The sequence below is a fragment of the Sphaeramia orbicularis genome, chromosome 2, assembly GCF_902148855.1.
Source record: "Sphaeramia orbicularis chromosome 2, fSphaOr1.1, whole genome shotgun sequence".
NCBI classification, from domain to species: Eukaryota; Metazoa; Chordata; class Actinopteri; order Kurtiformes; family Apogonidae; genus Sphaeramia; species Sphaeramia orbicularis.
Genome location: NC_043958.1, coordinates 6,628,392 through 6,649,201, shown reverse-complemented (window position 1 = coordinate 6,649,201; position 20,810 = coordinate 6,628,392). Strand labels below are relative to the sequence as shown.

The following is a 20,810-nucleotide window of genomic DNA, read 5'->3' as shown; positions in this document are numbered from 1 at the left end:
ACAAACTGATGAACATTTGAATTAGAATAATTCGAGGTGTAAATATGTCAGATTATATCCAATATTGGTCATATACATCTGTTCTTATGCAAGTAACGAATAAAAGAGCATTATAAGTAATAATATACACATGAAAATAGAAAACAGGACATCATAAAAGAAGTCAAAAGTGAACACAGATTTGTTTAGTTTGAGTCACTGTTTCAAGTGAGTCTTGAAAGTGGTATTAGTTTGACACTCCAATATTGCAAGTGGAAGATCATTCCAAAATTTACTGTATATAAAATAGGTATATTGAAAGAATAATAATATTAAGAATATAACATGCATATTTCAAAAATTATCCAAATTTGTCAAATTATCCTTGAAATACTTGTTTTTAATTTATCTTTTTTGTTTTTTAGCAAAGTACTTCTATACATTTCTAGAAAAATTATTTAGTTGTTCTGTTTATTAGCACCTGTAAGAAACTAGCCATTAGATCATAGAGTGCAAAAACATCCTTGCAGCTTCAACTGTCTGAAATGTCCGAAACCGGCCTAATTTGATCAAAAAAAAAAAAACAAAAAAAAAAACTATAGAATCCAGTGTAATCCTGAAATACTTAATCTTATCAACATCAAGAGCTCAAGAAAACACCAGTGTTCTATCTCTGCTGGTTGGTTTTAAAGCCTCATACATGCTATTTTCTTAGTGTTCAGTAACAATCACAACTAAGTAGCTAGTCATTACCTGGAGACATTTTAGAGTTAAGGATGTGTCTTAATTTTCTTTGGCAGGTGTAAAAATCACTACATTATCGTCATACCGTTGAAAAATGGCATGCGTTGGGTAGACCGTTAGTATAAAATAAGAGTTACAGTGGCCCAACAACAGAGCCCTGTGGGACTTCTAATGGACATTCAAGATTCAAGCACATTTAACGCTGTCAGCACATGCACATTTTCTTCTTGACTGATAGGATTTCACCCACTGAATAGTTTCTGCAGAAGAGAAAGCGTGTTAATTTAGATAAAAGAATGTGATTGATTGACGGTATGAAATGACTCAAGTCTGTTGAAGTTTTATGTTCTGTATTTTTATTTAATATAAGTATGCTGGATTTCTCAAAATTAACATCCTGTCCTCATTAATATGATGTTTTGCAAACATTTTTCTCTACACTTGAGTGTCTCATCCACATGTAAATGGTGGTTAAATGTGGTCAGCAAAGACGTTTGGAGGCAGACTCAGCACCAGAGTTATGATGAAATCTACAGGGGTTGGACAAAATAGTGGAAACACCTTCACCTCAAGATGATAATGCCCCAATCCATACAGCTAGAATTGTTAAAGAATGGCATGAGGAACATTCTAATGAAGTTGAGCATCTCGTATGGCCGGCACAGTCCCCAGACCTCAACATTATTGAGCATTTATGGTCAGTTTTAGAGATTCAAGTAAGACGTCGATTTCCACCGCCATCGTCTCTAAAAGAGTTGGAGGGTATTCTAACTGAAGAATGGCTTAAAATTCCTTTGGAAACAATTCACAAGGTGTATGAATCAATACCTCGGAGAATTGAGGCCGTAATTGCCGCAAAAGGTGGACCTACACCATATTAAATTATATTTTGTTGATGTTTTAAGGTGTTTCCATTATTTTGTCCAACCCCTGTATGTAATATAAAGAAAGTAAAGTAAACGACAGACACCTGAAGGGCAGCAATGAAGCAGTTCTTCTTACATGTAAATGTTGACAAGTGGCAATTTCCGTATATATTAGGTATATTCAGCTGTGTCAATTTTAACCTCCTGCTTCCAAGTAGTCTTATGTCACATCCACATCATATCAGATTTTTGACTTTTTAAAAGGCTTTACCTCTGCATCAGTGTCAATATGTCTCCGACTGTAACGATAATGATTGACTGCTTTTAAATCCATTAGTCCAATGAGGATTTTCCACATTAACCTTAGGGGTCTGAGCCTATTTTGGCTGTTTTTGAGTACTTCTGATTTTGCCTTTATAAACTACATAAAGAAATGTTTATTATACCCATCATATCTTTATTTTAGCACAGCTTCATCTATCTCATCTGCTGATTATTTTTTCACTTAAACCTATTATATCAACATAAAAGGACAAAAAACACACAAATAAAAAGTTGCAGAGTGTCTCACATCCGCAGTTTCGAATGCAATCCCCAGTGGTCTATGTGACCAACTTCCGACGCTATGATGTATTGAATATGTCATATGATTCAGTCATGGGCCCGTGACCGTGGACCCCTAAGGGTTAAAGGGGTCATATTAAAAAAACCACTAAACCCACTTTTATTAGTCTTTGGTTCATCTATTTGTGTATTTGGACCCTAATAGTTCAAAAAGTTGGAATTTGAACCCTCCAGGTGCTGCAAAGCTACCTTTATATTCATTTTGGCAAAAATCAAGTGAATTTCTACAACCTGTTTCAATTCCCTCTTAATTTGTTACACTTTATAAATAGTTGCGTCACGACATTTGCACATATAAGGTCAATATTTCTGACTAACATTTTTCTGTGTACGACATAATTGTTTGTCAGCAGCAGCGGTAATAGTAAAAACTGGAAATATGTGCAAACTTCAAGCTGATTACTTAAAATGTTCAGTTGTTGGTTGAATGGGACAGAGCAGCACAGTCAACAACCTGGAAGGGGGGTGGGGTCATGTGCATTTAAAGGGCCAGCGCTCAAAACAACCTGTCAGAAATGGGGTTGAAGATGGGCCTGTGGAGTTAAATGAAGAATTCAGACCCAAGCATAGCATTTACAGTTTATGTAGACCACAGGGAAATGTTTTAAAATGCATAATTTCATTTAAAAAAGCAAAACATCACTCCTTTAAATGTTTTGTCTAGAAATTGCAAAGAAAACCCAATCTCTCTGAGCATTTTCTCAGACTGTCTGCTCTGACCAACGGAATCTAATCACCCTGCAGTTCATATTTGTGGCTCTGATGATGTTGATAATTTATTAATGGAGAAGCAGCCAGAAGAACAGTGATCTCTCACTGGAGTCAACAAGTCCATTGTTGGACTTAATCTAGTGCTGCGTTCCTGACTCCTACGGCTATGTAAATCTAAACATACTGTAATGAATGGAATAAAAACAGTAGATTTTAGACGTGTTAATTGTATAAATCTGTTTACAGGTCTGAATTCTGTTCAAATGATCATACACACCATCAGAACACATAAGTACAGCTTTAATGTAAAATGCACAGTTGTAATTACACTCAGATGTACTTGTGCCTTAATTTAGTGATATTGATGGGAATATTAGCTTACACCTTATCATTTGTCGCTAGCTGTCTGTTCTGACTCTGGCTGCTTTTAGTCTGTATTATACACAGCCTGGCTGAAAACGGGAAAAGCAACTCCTTTGTGAATATATAACCTCAGCCTTATTTAGCTTTTAGCTTTGATTATGGTTTGTATTCCTTAGAGCACCGTCATTTTTTGTTCACCTAACCGGACCAACTGAAACAACCCCAGATCGTAACACCATCCCCACAGGCTTGTACTGTAGGCACTAGGCATGATGGGTAATCACAGTCCAATCTTTATGCGTTATTACAGTCTACGCTCGTTATACCGCCAACTTCCGTTCACGGCCAAATTGGCGGTATAGCGAAAATGGCGTTGCAACGGGTTGCGTCCATAATGTGCATGTCTTTACTATATGATGCCTATGCTGCCTCCATTAACCCGTTCTAATTGCGTTTCTAAATAAATCTTGATTCTGTTATGTTGTAAGGGATCGTTTAAAGTGGGGAAACATTTTAAGTATTATTATACCGTGTCGGGAAATGACACCCCATCATCTTGAGGCTTTGGCTTAATCCCACGTCCTCTTCCCGACATCCTGACCTACTGAGTGTTCTGCGATAAATGAACGGTGGCCGTTCCATAGACCTACTCGTAGCTTGTTGCGATCAGCGTCTGGCGTGTTTGTTTCAGTGCATTGTTAAAATTTATGTGTACTCGATGGCAATCATGCTGGTGGTATAACGGTCGGGAAATCAATGGTATAAGTGTTGTTTGTGCATGGAACTGGGCTGGCGGATGGCGATAGGCGGAAATGGCGGTAGCTAATGGAATAATGCATTGGGGATTTTTGTGCAATGGTTTTGGTCGGCGGTGAGCGAAAATAGCGGTATAACGGCGGGCGGTTTAACGAGAGTAGACTGCATTTTAATTTAACATATTTAAAGTTGCAGTGAAAAATACTGGCATCTAGTGGCAAAGTTGCAGATTGCATCACTCTGCTCGACTCTCCATGACCTACGGTGGCCTTTGTTACAGCCAGTGTTCATTTTCTTCATTTTTAGTGTTTTTTAGTTTGAATTGAAATAAAAGACTTATTGCAATAAATAATAAAACAGCAGTTCTCATTTTCACATGATTGCACACTATAATAATATATTTTTTGTTTTTCTGTAGGTACATCCTCCTTAATCAAGGGTGTCAAACATACAGCGACAACATGTTTAGTTTACAAACTGTCTTTTTAAAAAAATGTGAATGACATGAACAACAACAACCATCAACGACCTGAAATGTCTTAAGAAAAACAAGTCAAATTTTAACAATATTATGCCTCAGTTTATCATTTACACATGTGCATTACAGTTTATAGATTACAGTAGATCTACAAATACACAAAACCTTTAGTAAAAGGCAGAATATTGATAAATTACACTTATTTTTCATAAGACATTTCACGTTGTTCGTAGTTTTTGAGGTCATTTACATTTTGTGTTAAAGGATAGTTTTATACCCAAACATTTTCATTATCTAATTTAACTTTTTTTACGCTAAAACAGATAAAAGTTTGGAGTTAACATTATTTATAGGTTATGTTACTATTTTACTGGTCTGACCCACTAGAGATCATATTGGTGTATCATGTGGCCCCTGAACTAAAATGAGTTTGACATCCTTGTCCTAAATCGTACGTACTGGACCTTCACAGTTATAAATCATTCTTTTTATGAAGGATGTACTTAATCCATGTTTGTGACTGGTCATCTGTTACATAAATATCATCTGTTAGCGACGGTGTGACCGTACCTGTAACAGATTTTCCCTTTAATGAGCAGACAGTGTGAGGCTGCTCTAATTAAAATGAAGCCAACCTGCTGAGCAGAGACTCCCCGGTTTTAGGTGATTCAAACTGTCCTGATTGGACGACTGCCAGTCAATCTTTAGCCACAAGCCAATCAGGACAAGTCCAGGGTGCATCTGAACCCTCCTGTCCCAAAACTAACTTTTTGGAACCAACTTCGATTAATGAATAAAAAAAAGAGAGAAATGAAATGAAATGGTGTAGTTTAAAATCTTTGATCTTATTTTTTTCTTTTCACCACCTTTCATAGGGTGGTGATGTAAAATAAGTTGTTTGTTCTAGTCGTGGAACAAAACTATGAGGTAGTATTTCAAAATAATGATGTGCTTCATTGCTGTACTCTCAAAATAGTATGGTACTTTCTCAAAATAACAAGGTACTTTCTCAAAATAAAATGGTGTTCTCAAAATAATGACGTACTTTCTCGAGGTACTATCTCAAAATAGTATCATACTTCCTCAAAATAATGAGGTACTCTCTTTAAATAATAAGGTATTCTCAAAATAACAAGGTACTTTCTCAAAATAATGAGGTACTTTCTTAAAATAATGAGGTACTTTCAAAATAATGAGGTATTTTCTCAAAATAATGAGGTACTTTCTTAAAATAATGTGGTACTTTCACAAAATAATGTGGTACTTTCGCAAAATAACGAGGTACTATCTCAAAATAATGAGGTACTTTCTTGAAATAATGCTTTACTATCTCAAAATAACAAGGTACTTTTTCAAAATAATAAGGTGTTCTCAAAATAATGAGGTACTTTCTCGAGGTACTATCCCAGAATAGTATGGTACTTTCTCAAAATAATGAGGTACTATCATGAACTAAGGTATTCTCAAAATAACAAGGTACTTTCTCAAAACAATGAGGTGCTTTTGCAAAGATAATGAGGCACTTTCTCGAAATAACACAGTACTATCTCAAAATAACAAGGTACTTTCTCAAAATAAGGTGGTCTCAAAATAATGAGGTACTTTCTTGAGGTACTATCTCAAAATAGTATGATACTTTTGCCCCATTTCCACTACGTGGTATCGGCTCGACTTGACTCGACTCAGCTTGGCCTTTTTTGTGTTTCCATTACGAAAAAGGACCTGGAATCTGGTACCCAGGACTACTTTTTTGGTATCACCTCCGCTGGGGTTCCAGGACTGGGGACCAGATACTAAAACGTGACGTGTACACACTGCAGACCACTGATTGGTCAGACAGTTGTCTCTGTGACCCGCCGTTTTACAAAAAACAGATGCGGAAGTTGACAGTAAATATAGCGATACATTAATCTACATGATAACAGCCCAAAAAACTACACCATGGTCGGTCGAGAAGATTCAGTCTTAGGTGGCCGACGTAAAAATTCAGACGAGACAACACGCAATGAGCGAGTTTATTAACAACTCTCTGAACAGACGACACGGAAGTAGCGCGCTGCATCACTATGACGACCAGGTACTGTAAAGTCAGTAGTATCTTGGAATGGAAACGCTCTCCATGAATACTGAGTCGAGCTGACCCGAGTCGAGCTGGTTCCACGTAGTGGAAACGCGGCATCTGTCACAATAATGAGGTACTATCTCGAAATCATAAGGTTTTCTCAAAATAAGATACTTTGTCAAAATAATGAGGTATTTTCTCAAAATAACGAGGTACTATCTCAAAATAATGAGGTACTTTCGCAAAGTAATGAGGTACTATCTCAAAATAATGAGGTACTTTCTCGAAATAACAAGGTACTATTGCAAAAGAATAAGGTACTATCTCAAAATAACTACTGTATCTTAAAATAAAGTATTTAATCATAACAATGTGATACTTTATCTAAAAACTAGCCCATAGTTTTTATGTGTATATAATGACATAATGATATTGTATAAAGAACATCACATAACGGTAAATAAATCGGCTTAGTATTGAACTGTAACTGCATTACATACATTTTAGGTTCATGGTTGGTTGCAGTCTTAACAGCGGTGTATAGATGTATAGAGTGATTTATGATGTTTTACTGTATTTGTGGGACTGTGGAAGACACCAGATGTGTGTTGAGTTTCTGCGGCTGAGGAAGTTCATGAAGCCCTGCTCTGATACAGGACTGTGAAGTCTACGTAGCCGCAGGGAATCGACATTTCTCAACCCATAAGCCTCCAGCGTGTTTGCATTCTGGCTGGCTGAGGGTGTAGATTGATGGTATAGAAATGCATTGTGGGTGCTCTGTGCTGCTGTGCAGTCTTCTCATGTCAGCTCACCATTAGCAGTGGCTGAAGGTTCCTATTGGAGGATCAGCCCCCTCCTTTACTGTATCCGGGCAGGTTTTAAAGCCACCCTGTGGGGGAATCCACTCACTGCAGCTCAGCCTCCATTCAGCTCTTGACTCTTGGTGTGTGTGTGTTGTGTTTTTGTGTGTGTGTGTGTAGGAACCTGAGCTCAGCGGGGGAGGAGGCGAGGAGTCAATTGCGTTGTTGTGAGGGTCTGGTCGACTCGCTGCTTCACGTCCTCAAAGCCTGCGTCAACACCTCCGATTACGACAGCAAGGTGCAGCCAAACACACACACACACACACTGCTCACTGGGTCTGTACACTCACAGCAGAGGAGTTTAATTTACCCCCACAAACCAGAAACAGTTATTAACCCCTTAACATAAATTATCAGATATTACCCCAGAGTATGACTAATACAAACACACAGATTAGACACTATTTGTGGAAACTCCAGGACAAAAACATATCTAATTTCCAAACATACGTCTATGATACTGATGTGACTCACTTCTAACTCATAAGGTCAAAATCATTTCCAAGTTTCTACTATAAAATAGTTCTTTTCACAGTTATATTTACTATTACAGAGGGGCAAATGCACAGTTCTTACATCCAATATTTCATTCACTGCATTTATGTCATGCAGTGCTTTATGCAGTTTTACAGTAAATGTTACGTTTATTTCCGTAGTTGTATTACTTTTCCACCAATATCTTGTGTGAATAATGGGAGTCGGACCACTGTGAAGTCTTCTTCGGTGCATCCACAGTATTCTCAGTGGTGTTCAGATATGGACACTGTGGTGGGTAATCCATAAAAGTGGACATTTATTGTACGTGTATGAAACAACATGGTACTGAAGCATTCATACATTTTAAGTCTCACTAAAAGCTACGCAGTCAAGGCTTAAGAAATGAAACTATGATGCATATTAATGTAAAATAGAATGTAAATACTGCATTTAAAGTATTTCAAAGTCCCAAATGCAACCTTTTAAAATTGTTTGAGGTTCAATATGTAAGATTCCGTTGGTGGTTTGTTAACATGTTTGTTTCACCTCGACTATTCTTGATTTTTGGCACCAGCACATTGCATTTCCACTGCAGGTATAGTAGCATGAGTCGTCGTCATAGTAACACAGCATAAACATCATGTATCATCATCTTTAAAGTGACAGCAGCTGCAATTTTTTATTATTATTATTATTATTGTTTTTTTCCCAGGTGAGAATAACAGTGTTTAGACTTCACACTTGTGGTCCATTGATTGTGGATATATAAAAATATATACGTAGAACCAGCTTGGAAATTTGCTGTAACGTTTCTGGACTGTTAGTCTACAACTGAATCTAAAAATGTCCTGCGTCAGTCACATCTGGAAAATATAACAGACGCCAAAACATTCACAACACAGGTTAAGAACTGACGTAGAACAACACAAGAATGTACCCACTGCTAAGATGCATATAAGTAAAGTATGTATAATGTTCTTTTTTCTTTGAGTGTGTGAATGTGTGTGGTAGAGGTGAATAGGTTTTTATATTTTGATATAACTGTTGTTTTTATACTGTAAATGTAATTCTCTGTTGAAAACCCCAACATGGGAGGGGAGTTGCTAACTAGCTCAATGCTATATGTTCAATATTTTTCCATTCTATTATTCTATATTCACTGCCTTGTCCTTGATAAATATTGAATGATTGAATACATACATAAATAAATCCCACTATAATGACACGCTTGCATAATGATACAGTGACCATTGTGGATCAACCAGTCTGTTATCTGCATGGTTTTATGATTTCAGATGATGTTTTTGTCGGATTTCAGTGTCTTATTAACTCATAGAAGTTTGGTAATGGTGATACCAAAAATAGTACATCCTCTCACATAATTGAAATGCAAACAAGGTTGAGTCGAGTTGATACTGTCAGTAGAAGAGTGTTATCAGCTAACAGTAGCTAGTGTTGCTGCTGTAGAAGAGCAGAAGAGTTGATTGATAACTGACGAACATGTACAAGACATAGATCAGCCGTATTGAACCTTTTTCTACATTAACCCATAAAGACCCAGTGTGACATTTGTGTCAGTTCCCAAATTAATTTTTCTCTATATTTATCGGTCCTTAAGTGATTTATCACCATTTATTGTATATTGTCTTCTGTATTTTGTGTTTTTTTTTTCAGTGAAAATCGGGTATTTTCATACATTTATTTTATTAATCATGTAGATCAGGCATGTCCAAAGTCCGGCCCGGGGGCCAATCACGGCCCGCGGTCAGATTTTATACGGCCCACTGCTTGGGTTTTAGAATGTATTATTTATGGCCCGCTTGGACTGTTGAACCGAGTACATGAATCATAAAAGGTTCCAAATGCAGTTTCTCCTTTCACCTCATGGTGGCAGCACCACTCTAACTCTATCTGGCTCTGTGACCTTACCGTGAACCCTTCTCGCTAATTTCTAACCACGGCGCCTGTAAATAAAAAAACGAAAGTTGACAGTGAGGGCCGCCGCTTCCAGGAGAGATGGGAATTCCAATTTTTTTTCCACTGAAAATCGAGGAGATTGTGTTTGCCTAATTTTTCAAGAGACTGTTGCTTTGTTTAAGGAATTCAATGTAAAGAGACACGAGCAGACAAAACATGCATACGACAAGCTAGCAGGGAGTGAGCGCTCCGAAAAAGTGAAGCAAATTCAAGCTGCTTTAAACTCAACAGTGACTCTTCATGTGAACCTGGGAGTTCAATGAATTCACCACCAAGGCAGGCTACCAAGTTGCCAGGTTAGTTGCCTCTAATTGCTGGTGTTATGTACTTGTAGATGTGACACAAAATATGACTTTCTGAATGATTTTGTGAAAGACAAGAGTAAGAGTCATATGTTTTCATCTGAAACGTTAACAGACTTTGCATTACTGAGTAATATATGAGTAATGATTACTCATATAAGTCATGTTTAAAATGAATGTGGGGTTAAGATTTTTATCAACTTGGAAGTTTAAGATACTCTATACAGTTCGTTCTATGTTATCTGACTCCAGATGTGAAAGGAAGGCAGAATTGTTTTTTTTTTTTTGTTTTTTTTTTAATTTGTTCACACCTGAGTGGCCTAGATTTGGTTATATTGCCATTTTAAAAAATGATATTATGACAATGAAAATTAAATTGTTGTAGAACAGCGCTTTTATATGTAATTTTTACCGTTCAAAAAACATCCGAAGGGACGACTGGCCCCTGGCAATCTCCGCATTATCAGATCTGGCCCTCTTGAAAAAAAGTTTGGACACCCCTGATGTAGATGTTCATAAAAGCTCAGAATAAAGTTGAGGGATATTATATCAAAAATATAGAAAACTGAAGAAAACGGACTTTATCAGCAAAGTTTATCATTAACTGAACAAAAACCAAATGTGTCTATCTGCTGTCATCGATCCAACTCCATGGGTTTTACTGGTGAATCAATGTTGTAGAAGATGACGATGTTTCCATGTTCATTATGGAGCCTCTGAACGTCCAAGTGGGTCATATCTGATGACCATGAAAAGATGACAAACTGTATTTAACACCAGTTATTGACATGGATTAATGGATCAACTGGGATTAAACAGTTTACATCAGTAGATGATTTTGGTAGATGGTGGATGTTTGGGTCTTTATGGGTTAATTGTTCCGTTCACGTCCATGTGTTCGGTTTCTATTCTCAGATTGTGGAGAACAGCGTCTGCACCCTGAGGAACCTGTCGTACCGGCTGGAGGTGGAGATGCCCTCCTCCCGTCTCCTCGGCAACCAGGAGCTGGACACCCTGCTGGGCTTCTCATCCCCGGCCAAGGAGCTGGACTACCTGTGCTGGGGCAAAAGGAGGCGGGGCAGGAAGAGGGGCGGTTGGCCTGACGACAAGGTACCGACAGAAAAGAACAACACACTTCAGAGCCTGGACAGAAACACACTCAAGCTCCTTTTCCACCGACATTACCTGGAACTCATTTTCCTGGGTAAAAGAATTCCTGGTAATCTGTGTGGTTTATGTTTCCACCACCCCTCAAAGTTCCTGAGTTCCAAAGTTCTTGGGTGAATGTATGTGGGGAACGTTGCAAGTGTGTTCCACCCATTAGAGTTCTCCAACACACTGCCCCGCCCCCAAGAATTGTGTGAATGTCTATGACATTTATTCAGACAAAATGTATGAAAAAATATAAAATTTTGAATTTCTTTTAAGATATTACAAGAGTGCGCCTCTACTTATAATGGTCCATATTTTAATGGTTTATAAGATGAAGATGGTTACAGATATCTATATAGTTACTATTGAACACTAATATGAAGTCATTTACGGACTTTCATTTGGGCCCATGACCTTTGACATCAAGTGACCTTGAAGGGTCAAACTCAAGGACGTGTTTAGATTAACAATATTCTTCTCTGAAAACTACTGGTCAAATTCATTTCAAACTTTACATGTACCTTCATGGAGACAATGACAACAAATAGTTTTCGGAAATGTAGATTTTTGTAATTTTGAAATATCAAAAATTTGGGCCATATTTTGATGGTTTATAACATGTAAATGGTTACAGATATCAATATAGTGACTATTGATCACTGATAAGAAGTCCTATATGGACTTTGATTGAATTAGTTGTGTTCTCCTCCAGTGAAAGCGCCACCCACTTCTATTGGGAGATTGATCTCCTGTATCCAGACCACAGGACTCTAACATAGCAGCAGAACCTGACAACCTCACAAATTAAATTTGCTATTGATTTTTGATAGAACATGCCAGTGAGCTACAGGGACATTTGTTTTATTTTTTTAAACTTCCTGGTAAAGTTCCTTCAGTGGAAAAATGGGGTTTAGTTGATAAATAGAATAAATGCACTTAGGTAGTTACTGAAAGGTGAAGGGAAAACTCCAAATTCAACAGCAGGAGAAATGTTTTTATCTGATTTGTAAACAGAGTAAATGTGTTTCCTCATTGAACCAGATCAGGTTCCATAAATGCCCGTAAAAAGCATCCGCCTGCCTGTTTGTGAACACTAGTCAAATTTGATTCCAGCTCTAAAAGAATAAATACTCAGTGAGGGAAACAGAATTTCACGGCTCCATAAAGGATGAAATCATGTCATTTGCTGGTTGGAATAGAGGAGTATTTATCAGAGCTGTAGGATTAGACTGATACTAACATGTAGAGTCGCTCCTGGGCTGATCAGTTTAAGCACATGTTGCAGCATAAGAATGACTAAAGAGAATAAAAAGATGCAGAGTAAGATACAGACTAGAAACATGTCAGGATAATTACACTGGGTAAGACTGTAAGACTGCAGCATTCACTCTAAGCTCAGGATTACATCACATAAATGCAGTTCAGTCTTTTCTAAATTGAGTAAAAAGATCCTAAAACTGAAGATTTGATCAGACTCTGGGAACAACCCTGTCTTCTGAATTTAAGAGTCTGGGAAAATAGAGCTTTTCTGATTTTATACTTGCTTTTCTTTTTTTTATGTGTTGAAGTAATTTCTTGACTATGATAAGCAGTTGTTCTTCTTACACCTAGAGTCTTAAAAGATACAACGTAGCCTCAAACAGAGTCTCTGACACTAGTTTAGCTTGATGTGCAAATAAAATAAAATGAAAACAGGGCAGTCATACTAAAAAAATGTAAATGATCTTACATAATCTGCTCAAAATTATGCTCAAAACAACTTTATAGCTGGATGTATTCTCAGATTGCGGAATAAATTGTGGCATTTTGATAATAATTTGAGTACTGAAAAGCTTTTTTTTATGATGGATAATGTGTTTTCTGGGTAAATTGGTTCTATTTACCTGCTTCTAGACAGATAAAAACTGAGTTGTGTACTAATATTAATGTTTCCTTGATGCAGTGGGACGGGGTGGGGCCCATCCCGGGGTTCTCACAGCCTCTGAGGGGGGCGGAGCTTCTGTGGCACCCGATGGTGGTGAAGCCGTACCTCAACCTGCTGGCAGAGAGCTCCAACCCGGCCACACTGGAGGGCGCTGCCGGGTCTCTGCAGAACCTGTCTGCAGGAAACTGGAAGGTCAGGAGCACATGCACACATGCATATGTCGCTCCGTTCACACTGCACGTCTAAATGCACAATTCAGATATTTGCTGAAATATGGATGTTTCATCTGAGCAGCCGAGCTTTGAGCTGTTGTGTAACTATTCATCTTCATTAGCAATGTCTTCAAACATCTTCTCTGGCGAAACTATTGGTCAGATTCATTTAAAATTTTTATGTAGCTTCCTTGGGACAATGTTTACAAAGTTTGTTCACAGGTTTGAGACATTTAGATTTTTGATTTTTTGACAAATTTATGAAATATTAAACATTTGCCTTTACTTACAATGGTCCAAATTTTGATGGTTTATAAAATGGAAATGGCTACAGATATCAATATAGTTAGTATTGAGTCATATATGGCCTTTCATTTGGGTTTATGACCTTTGACCTTGGATGACCTTGAAGGGTTAAACTCAAGGTCAACCTTTTCTAGATTTCAACAATCATCTTCTCTAAAACTACTGGTCGGATTCATTTCAAATTTTATATGTAGCTTCATTGGGACATTGTCCGCGAGGTTAGTTCACAGTTTTGAGAAATTTCGATTTTTGACATTTTGACACGTTTTCTGAGATATTGAAAATTTGCCTTCACTTATAATGGTCCAGATTTTGATGGTTTTTAACATGTAAATTGTTACAGATATCAGTTTATTTACTACTGAGCACTGATAGGAAGTTATATATGGACTTTCATCAGGGTCCATGACCTTTGATCTTGAATTAAATATTGAAAATTTGCCTTTACTTATAATGGTCCATATTTTGCTGGTTTATAACATGTAAATTGGTTACAGTTATCAATATAGTTACTACTGAGCATTGATAGGAAGTATTACTTGGACTTTGATTGAATTAGTTGAGTTCTCCTCCAGTGAAAGTACCACCCACTTTTATTGGGAGATTGGTCTCCTGCATCAAGACCACAGAAGTTTAACATAGAGACAGAACCTGACAACCTCACAAATTCAACTGGGGATTGATTCGTGATAGAACATGCTGTGAGATGCAGGGACACCGTTTTGTCCCAAAACATAGTGAAATAGTTTACACTGAGTACTCACTGATAAATAAATAATATCCAAGCATTCAGACATTGTTAATGTGTAACGTTTATCTTGTGAACACACATTTCCACCCTTTAATCCACAGAGAAACTTTGTCCCTTCAGCAGATGAATGTGAGAAAAGCAAGTGTCAAACTGCACTGAACTCCTTCTGCACAGTGAAACACAAAGATAAGAGTGAAGCAGTAATAAAAAGGATTTGGATTAAAGGGTCAGAACCACAAGCACAATCTGGGTTTACATCCTCATTATGAAGACAAACCTTCATTTTGGGTGTAATTCATAAACGCAGATGGAAAACATTTCTGGTCAAAATCCGCCATAAATTTTTTCAATTTATGGCGGATTTTGCTCATTCTTGTTCAACTTTTTATTTTATTATTATTTTTTATTTTTATGGTCATATTTGACAAACATACTGTGTTGTGAAAACTTGTTCGAACTAGATAGATGAAAAATAAGTAATAATAATACAAATTTTTCAGACAAAACAAATACAGAATTGTGATGAACACTCAGTCATGATATATGACATGATGCTTGATTAGACGAACGGGATGAACAGTAGGATGAGGATTCCAAACACTCCTCCATGTGTTGAAGGGCATGTGTGTATGTGTGGGTTTCCAGTTCTCGGCGTACATCCGAGCGGCGGTGCGTAAGGAGAAGGGCCTTCCCATCCTGGTGGAGCTGCTGAGGATGGACAACGACCGGGTGGTCTGCTCCGTCGCCACCGCCCTTCGTAACATGGCCCTAGACGGACGCAATAAGGAGCTGATAGGTCTGAACACATGCCGTGAACGGAAGGAGATCACACACACACACACACACACACACACACACACACATATCAGTCTGACACAGTAACAGCTCAGTCACTCCTAAATACATCACTCAATGTTAGTGATCCACTCAGAGCTGACGGTGAGAACACATCGCCCCCTTGTGGTTGAGCTTCAGATACTCCAGCATTTGTGTTTTTCCCTGTTTTTAACGAATAGGTAAACATGTACAAATCTGAAATCAGTGGCATGTGCCTGGATGTCGCATATACACTGATGTTTATATCTGAAATCAGCATGAACAGGACATCTTACAGCTGTAGCCGTGATGTGTCCCAATATTTTTGTCCATATAGTTTATAAACATCAATATTTCCTTAAAGATTAATGGAAGGTTTTTCTTCCTAGGTGAGAAGTGAAGAAAGTAGATGGCTGGTTGTGGTAGAAAAGGATTATTTGCAGTCAGAGCATGAAAAATATGTTAGAAATTGAGATGTAGAACATTTAAAATTACAGTCATGAATAAAAAAAAAAAATCATTGTTGAGGGAAATTAAGTAAAAACCATCTCTGACGTATTTTGGAGGCAAAGATAACAATTTAAACCAAACTAATCAATACAATGGTATTTATCCCAATATAAAACTATATTATGACATTTGTCATTATTGTTTTGTATCCCAGACCCCTGTTAGAAAAGAAACACCTGAATTCAACGTGTCCCAATACTTTTGTCCATATAGTGTATTTTCTGTTTGTCGTGCAGGTAAGTACGCCATGCGGGACCTGGTGAACCGGCTGCCTGGTGGGAGTCCGTCAGTGCTGTCGGATGATACGGTGGCGTCTGTCTGCTGCACGCTGCACGAGGTCACCAGCCGCAACATGGAGAACGCCAAAGCTTTAGCCGACAGCGGAGGCATCGAGAAGCTGGTGGACATCAGCAAAGGACGAGGGAAAGGGTAGAGTACAACATCTCCTCATTCAGCTCCAAAAGCACCGGTTCTCTTAGTTAAAGGTACCCTGCCACACAAAACCATTTTAACTTGTGCTTTGAAATATGTTCGGTCCATAGGTGTTAGTGTTATGTAGTGAATTTGAAAATGAACCGTTACCTCCTCTGTCTGCTACTGACACTGAAAAGAAATAAGCGGAGAAATTCAGTCAATTAGAAAAGCTGTGACGTCAGTGTGACGTTAATGCCTGAGCTCATTACTATTCATGATGAGACCACACCCACAGAATTAATCTAGCTCAGTGACAGTTTTTGTATACAGCAAGCTGGGGCGCCATAAAAGGGGGGTAAACATGACAAAATCATGGGGCCCAGCATTCTTGGAGGGCCCATAGAGCAGTGGAGGGGGCCCAGTGGATACAGGTTAGAAGTTGTGAAAATTCCATGTAAGGAACAAGAGAGGCATAGAAGCTGGGAGTCGGATGTTTAAAGCATGTTAAGTTTCATTTTCGGTTTACGCCAGTTCCTCTACAAGTTGCGCAGGGGTAAAGGATGCTGAAAAGCCAGGCTTTCATATTGGCTAGCTGTTAGCCACTCAGAGTCAATCAGATTAGCATGTTGAATGTTCAGTAGAAGTGGCGCAAATCGAGCTGAGTCTTCCAGCAGGTTTTCCCTACCACATTAGAATGGCTTTAAACTTTGTAACCAAGGCATTTTTTTCCACAAAAAATGTTAGAGTCCACGGTAGAACTTCAGACATTACCACAAAAGTAATGAAATACGTGTGGCAGGGCACCTTTAAGGGTGTTTCAAGTCATTTGTCGGGGTTTGTCAGCACCCCCTGGTGGTTTAGTTTAAGGATATACTGTTCAATTGAACATTTACGAGTTCTGACAATGTTCCATATTTGCAAGAAATGTTTTCGGGGAGCAAACCTGGCTAAATAAGCATCCAGAGGTGTTTCAAGGTGTTCTCAAAATTAGTTTTGTGTTTGGTCCAGTGGCACAAGGAAGTAGAAGCCTATCGAGATGATACAGGGACCAGAGTTAAAGACCCACATGAGCAGAAGTCTGTTAAAGTTCATACAACACACAGTAGAGACATAAACCCCATAAGGTTTACTTCACAACAACACTATGGACTATGTTTGATTTAATGACCATGTATTTGTTAATAAAAGCTCGGAGTTAATTCAAAGATTATTATAACAAAACAGAGAAAATTGAGGAATAAGTGACATTTTACAAAAAAATATAACATTAACTGAACATAACTGTTGTCGTGTTCTTTATGGAGCCTTTAACCTCCTAAGACCCACTGTCCACATTTGTGGACAAGAGTTTCACAACTTTATACAACAAAGAAAAGAAAACTGTCCACCGCAAAGGACATTCCATAAAAAATTTTAAAACTGCATCTGAAAAAACTGTTGCATCATGATGTTTCCAAAATAGGCACTTATTTAATAAAAAACAAAAAAAGCTTGTACTTTGCTGACATGTCCTGGGTCTTAGGAGGTTCAACGTCCAAATGGTTTCAATTCAGTTTTATTTATGGAGCCCAATATCACAACAAAGTAGCCTTACAGGTCTTTACAGAAATTGTTGAATTGATAAAAAAAAACCTCCAAAAAACCCACTGGGAAAAAGACAAACCTCAGGTGGAACCACAGTGAAGGACAGATCCACTCCTCTGGATGGACAGGCTGTAGATAAGACCAGGACTGATGGACATCCATTTGCTGATGGGTTTTATCTGATGCTGCTGAATTATTACATCAATTAAAAAAAAGAATAAATGAATAAGAAAACCAACAGTCTTGTACACGTTGAGTCTCAGCAGTATAAAACCAGGTCAGGTCCAGATAAATGAAGGTAAACTGGTCCCAGTCCATATGCATAAGAGTAAAAAACTGAATTATGAATAACAAATCTTATGAATAATGAAACCCCTATCGCAGTGGTTCTTAACCTGGGTTCGATCGAACCCTAGGGGTTCGGTGAGTCAGTCTCAGGGGTTCGGCGGAGGTCAAGACACACACTCGACTCATTAGTCGTGTGTGCGTGTCGGGCTAGGTCCGTGTATGTAAACAAACGGCTTCAGAGACTCTTTCTCTGAGTGCCATCCAATATAGGCGGTGTATTGTTGTTGCTTATAGCACTACAACACAATCCAGAAGTGTTTATAATCTCTTCCACTCGTCTGACGATGAATTATTTGAGTATTTTCCACATCGTTATGACTTTTGCTACTTCCTGTTAACCACGGAGGCAGCCGTGTGTAGTGTTTGTTTACATTTTTCGGTCACCGCACTGGTCAGTTACAATCATGTGACGACCGACGCACCGTCGCGGATGGAAAAATTTTATTACGCTAAAGCCGTCAGTCCCACTGATTTGCAGTAAATATTCATTATTATTGTAGCCTGATGGAAATTAGGTGATGGTGTGTGTTAAAATGTTAAAAATGATAAATAGCATAAATACAATAAGTTCATTATTGGAATACATAAGGTTAAAAATTAAAACCATTTCAGTGTGGTAGTATTAAAAAAGCTCATGTCTTTGTGAAAAGGTGTGTAATTTGTTGTGAGTTCATGCACTGTATTGGTTTTGTTCTTTGAGCACAGTGATGTTAATGCATGGTTCATTTTGTGCACCAGTGAAACATATACCTATGTCTTGAATTCGAAAAAAATCATATTTTATTTTTTAATAAAGAAGGGTTCGGTGAATGCGCATATGAAACTGGTGGGGTTCAGTACCTCCAACAAGGTTAAGAACCACTGCCCTATCGTATACTTTGATAAAACGCATCCTTGAGTTTTAATATCTTAATTTTTTTTATTTCACACTTGCACCCCATGGACCAGATTGGAGCCTTTGGTGGTCCGGTTTTGGCCCATGGGCCGTATGTTTGACACCCCCTGGTCCAGATAAAGTGTGAGCAGCCGTGTTTGTTTTCCAGGTATTCGATGAAGGTTGTGAAGGCAGCAGCTCAGGTGTTGAACACACTGTGGCAGTACCGAGAACTGAGGAGCCTCTACAAACAGGTCAGCCTGGGTTACTCACTGTTAGTTAAAGGGTAATGGAACTCTTATAAATGATCAGATGACTGTTGACATTATTACAATTATAATACAGATTTTGTGTTAATAAATACTTGTGTTGTTTATAAGATATGAAAAACACTAAGAAGGAACATGACAGTTTATTATTGTAATACTCAACCTGCAGTGCATATTAATTCACTATTAGATAATGCAGTATAAGTATGAACTAATAATTAATAGTTAACAAATGTGTCTAATAACGATTTACTAGTAGTGTTCATGTCAACAATGGTTTTATTATTTAATAGTTAAAAGTTAATAGTTATTTTCATTGGTTGATCTTGGACACATATATGACCTTCTAACAAATTTCACTTAATGCTTGTTCTTATATTAACAGATGATAATTAATGTACCCTGATAACTTATCTATAATTAATTTGTCAGTTGACATGACCTCTGTTAGTAAGTGATTATCAGATACATACTGTTACTCAGTGGTTAATTAATCTACATTAATTAACATAGATTAATATAACATTATTGTAAAGTGTTACTATGTTGTTATCATTTTAAGATAAGATAAGATAATCCTTTATTAGTCCCACAAGGGGAAATTCCAGATTTACAGCAGCAGTAGTGGAGCACAAACAAAGCACAAAAGAGCAAAATCAAAAATAGTCAAATTTAAAAAGCTATAAATATTATTTACAGCTGTGCACATGCTGATCAAGCCAGAGGTTGGACAGGGGAGACACTCACACGTACGCCTATACACACATATCTACACACAGAATTACATATATAGACATTATACATATGAGTATGGTTTATTACACAGAATTATTAACATAAATTACATCTTTTCTGAAACAAAATCTCAAACAGGCCATTGAAAAAAAACAAACAAACAAAAAAAAAACAATTAAATTCAGCTTTAAAAAACTTAATGTCCCCAGGGGCAATTTAAGAATATACAATGACAGTACAATTGTAACACCCTGAAGTAAATGTCCAGTGTAAACAACATGTGAAAATGTAAACAAAAACATCAGTCATTGGTGTATTATCTGGAATTGAGCTTCCAGGTTATTTTTCTTCACATCTGTCAGTGTTAACATGTAGTGTTCTTTATAGACAGAGGAGCTGCAGACAGTTTATCACAACACTGGGTTTATTTGACCTCTAACACATTACAGCGCAGTATGTTTAATAAAGCAATTATTTATCTTAAGGTAGTTTTCTGACTTCAGATCAGCAGATGCAAAAACCATAGTGAGTGTACAGTTAATTATTAGTATGAAGTATGTATTAATGTTAAGACAAGGACTGAATAGTTAAGTTAGTTAATAATGTTTATGATAGATGTCATAATCTAACAAAAAAAACATGTTTATTTACACTCATATCATCTGATTAACACCAAATATTCCAGTTTTATGTCAGTACTTGTATTATTTCCTATT

The 20,810-nt window shown here is 37.5% G+C and overlaps 1 protein-coding gene across 2 annotated transcripts in view; it reads left to right on the top strand.

The window, feature by feature from the left end:
• Positions 1-20,810, top strand: part of LOC115431197 (plakophilin-4-like) — a 106,984-nt gene that overhangs the window by 82,260 nt on the left and 3,914 nt on the right. For both annotated transcript variants that reach the window (XM_030151438.1, XM_030151431.1), the window contains exons 13-18: positions 7,564-7,681; positions 11,115-11,309; positions 13,294-13,467; positions 15,190-15,340; positions 16,107-16,299; positions 19,260-19,344. In XM_030151438.1, coding sequence (XP_030007298.1) covers positions 7,564-7,681; positions 11,115-11,309; positions 13,294-13,467; positions 15,190-15,340; positions 16,107-16,299; positions 19,260-19,344 — 916 coding nt within the window. The remainder of the gene's footprint in view (positions 1-7,563; positions 7,682-11,114; positions 11,310-13,293; positions 13,468-15,189; positions 15,341-16,106; positions 16,300-19,259; positions 19,345-20,810) is intronic.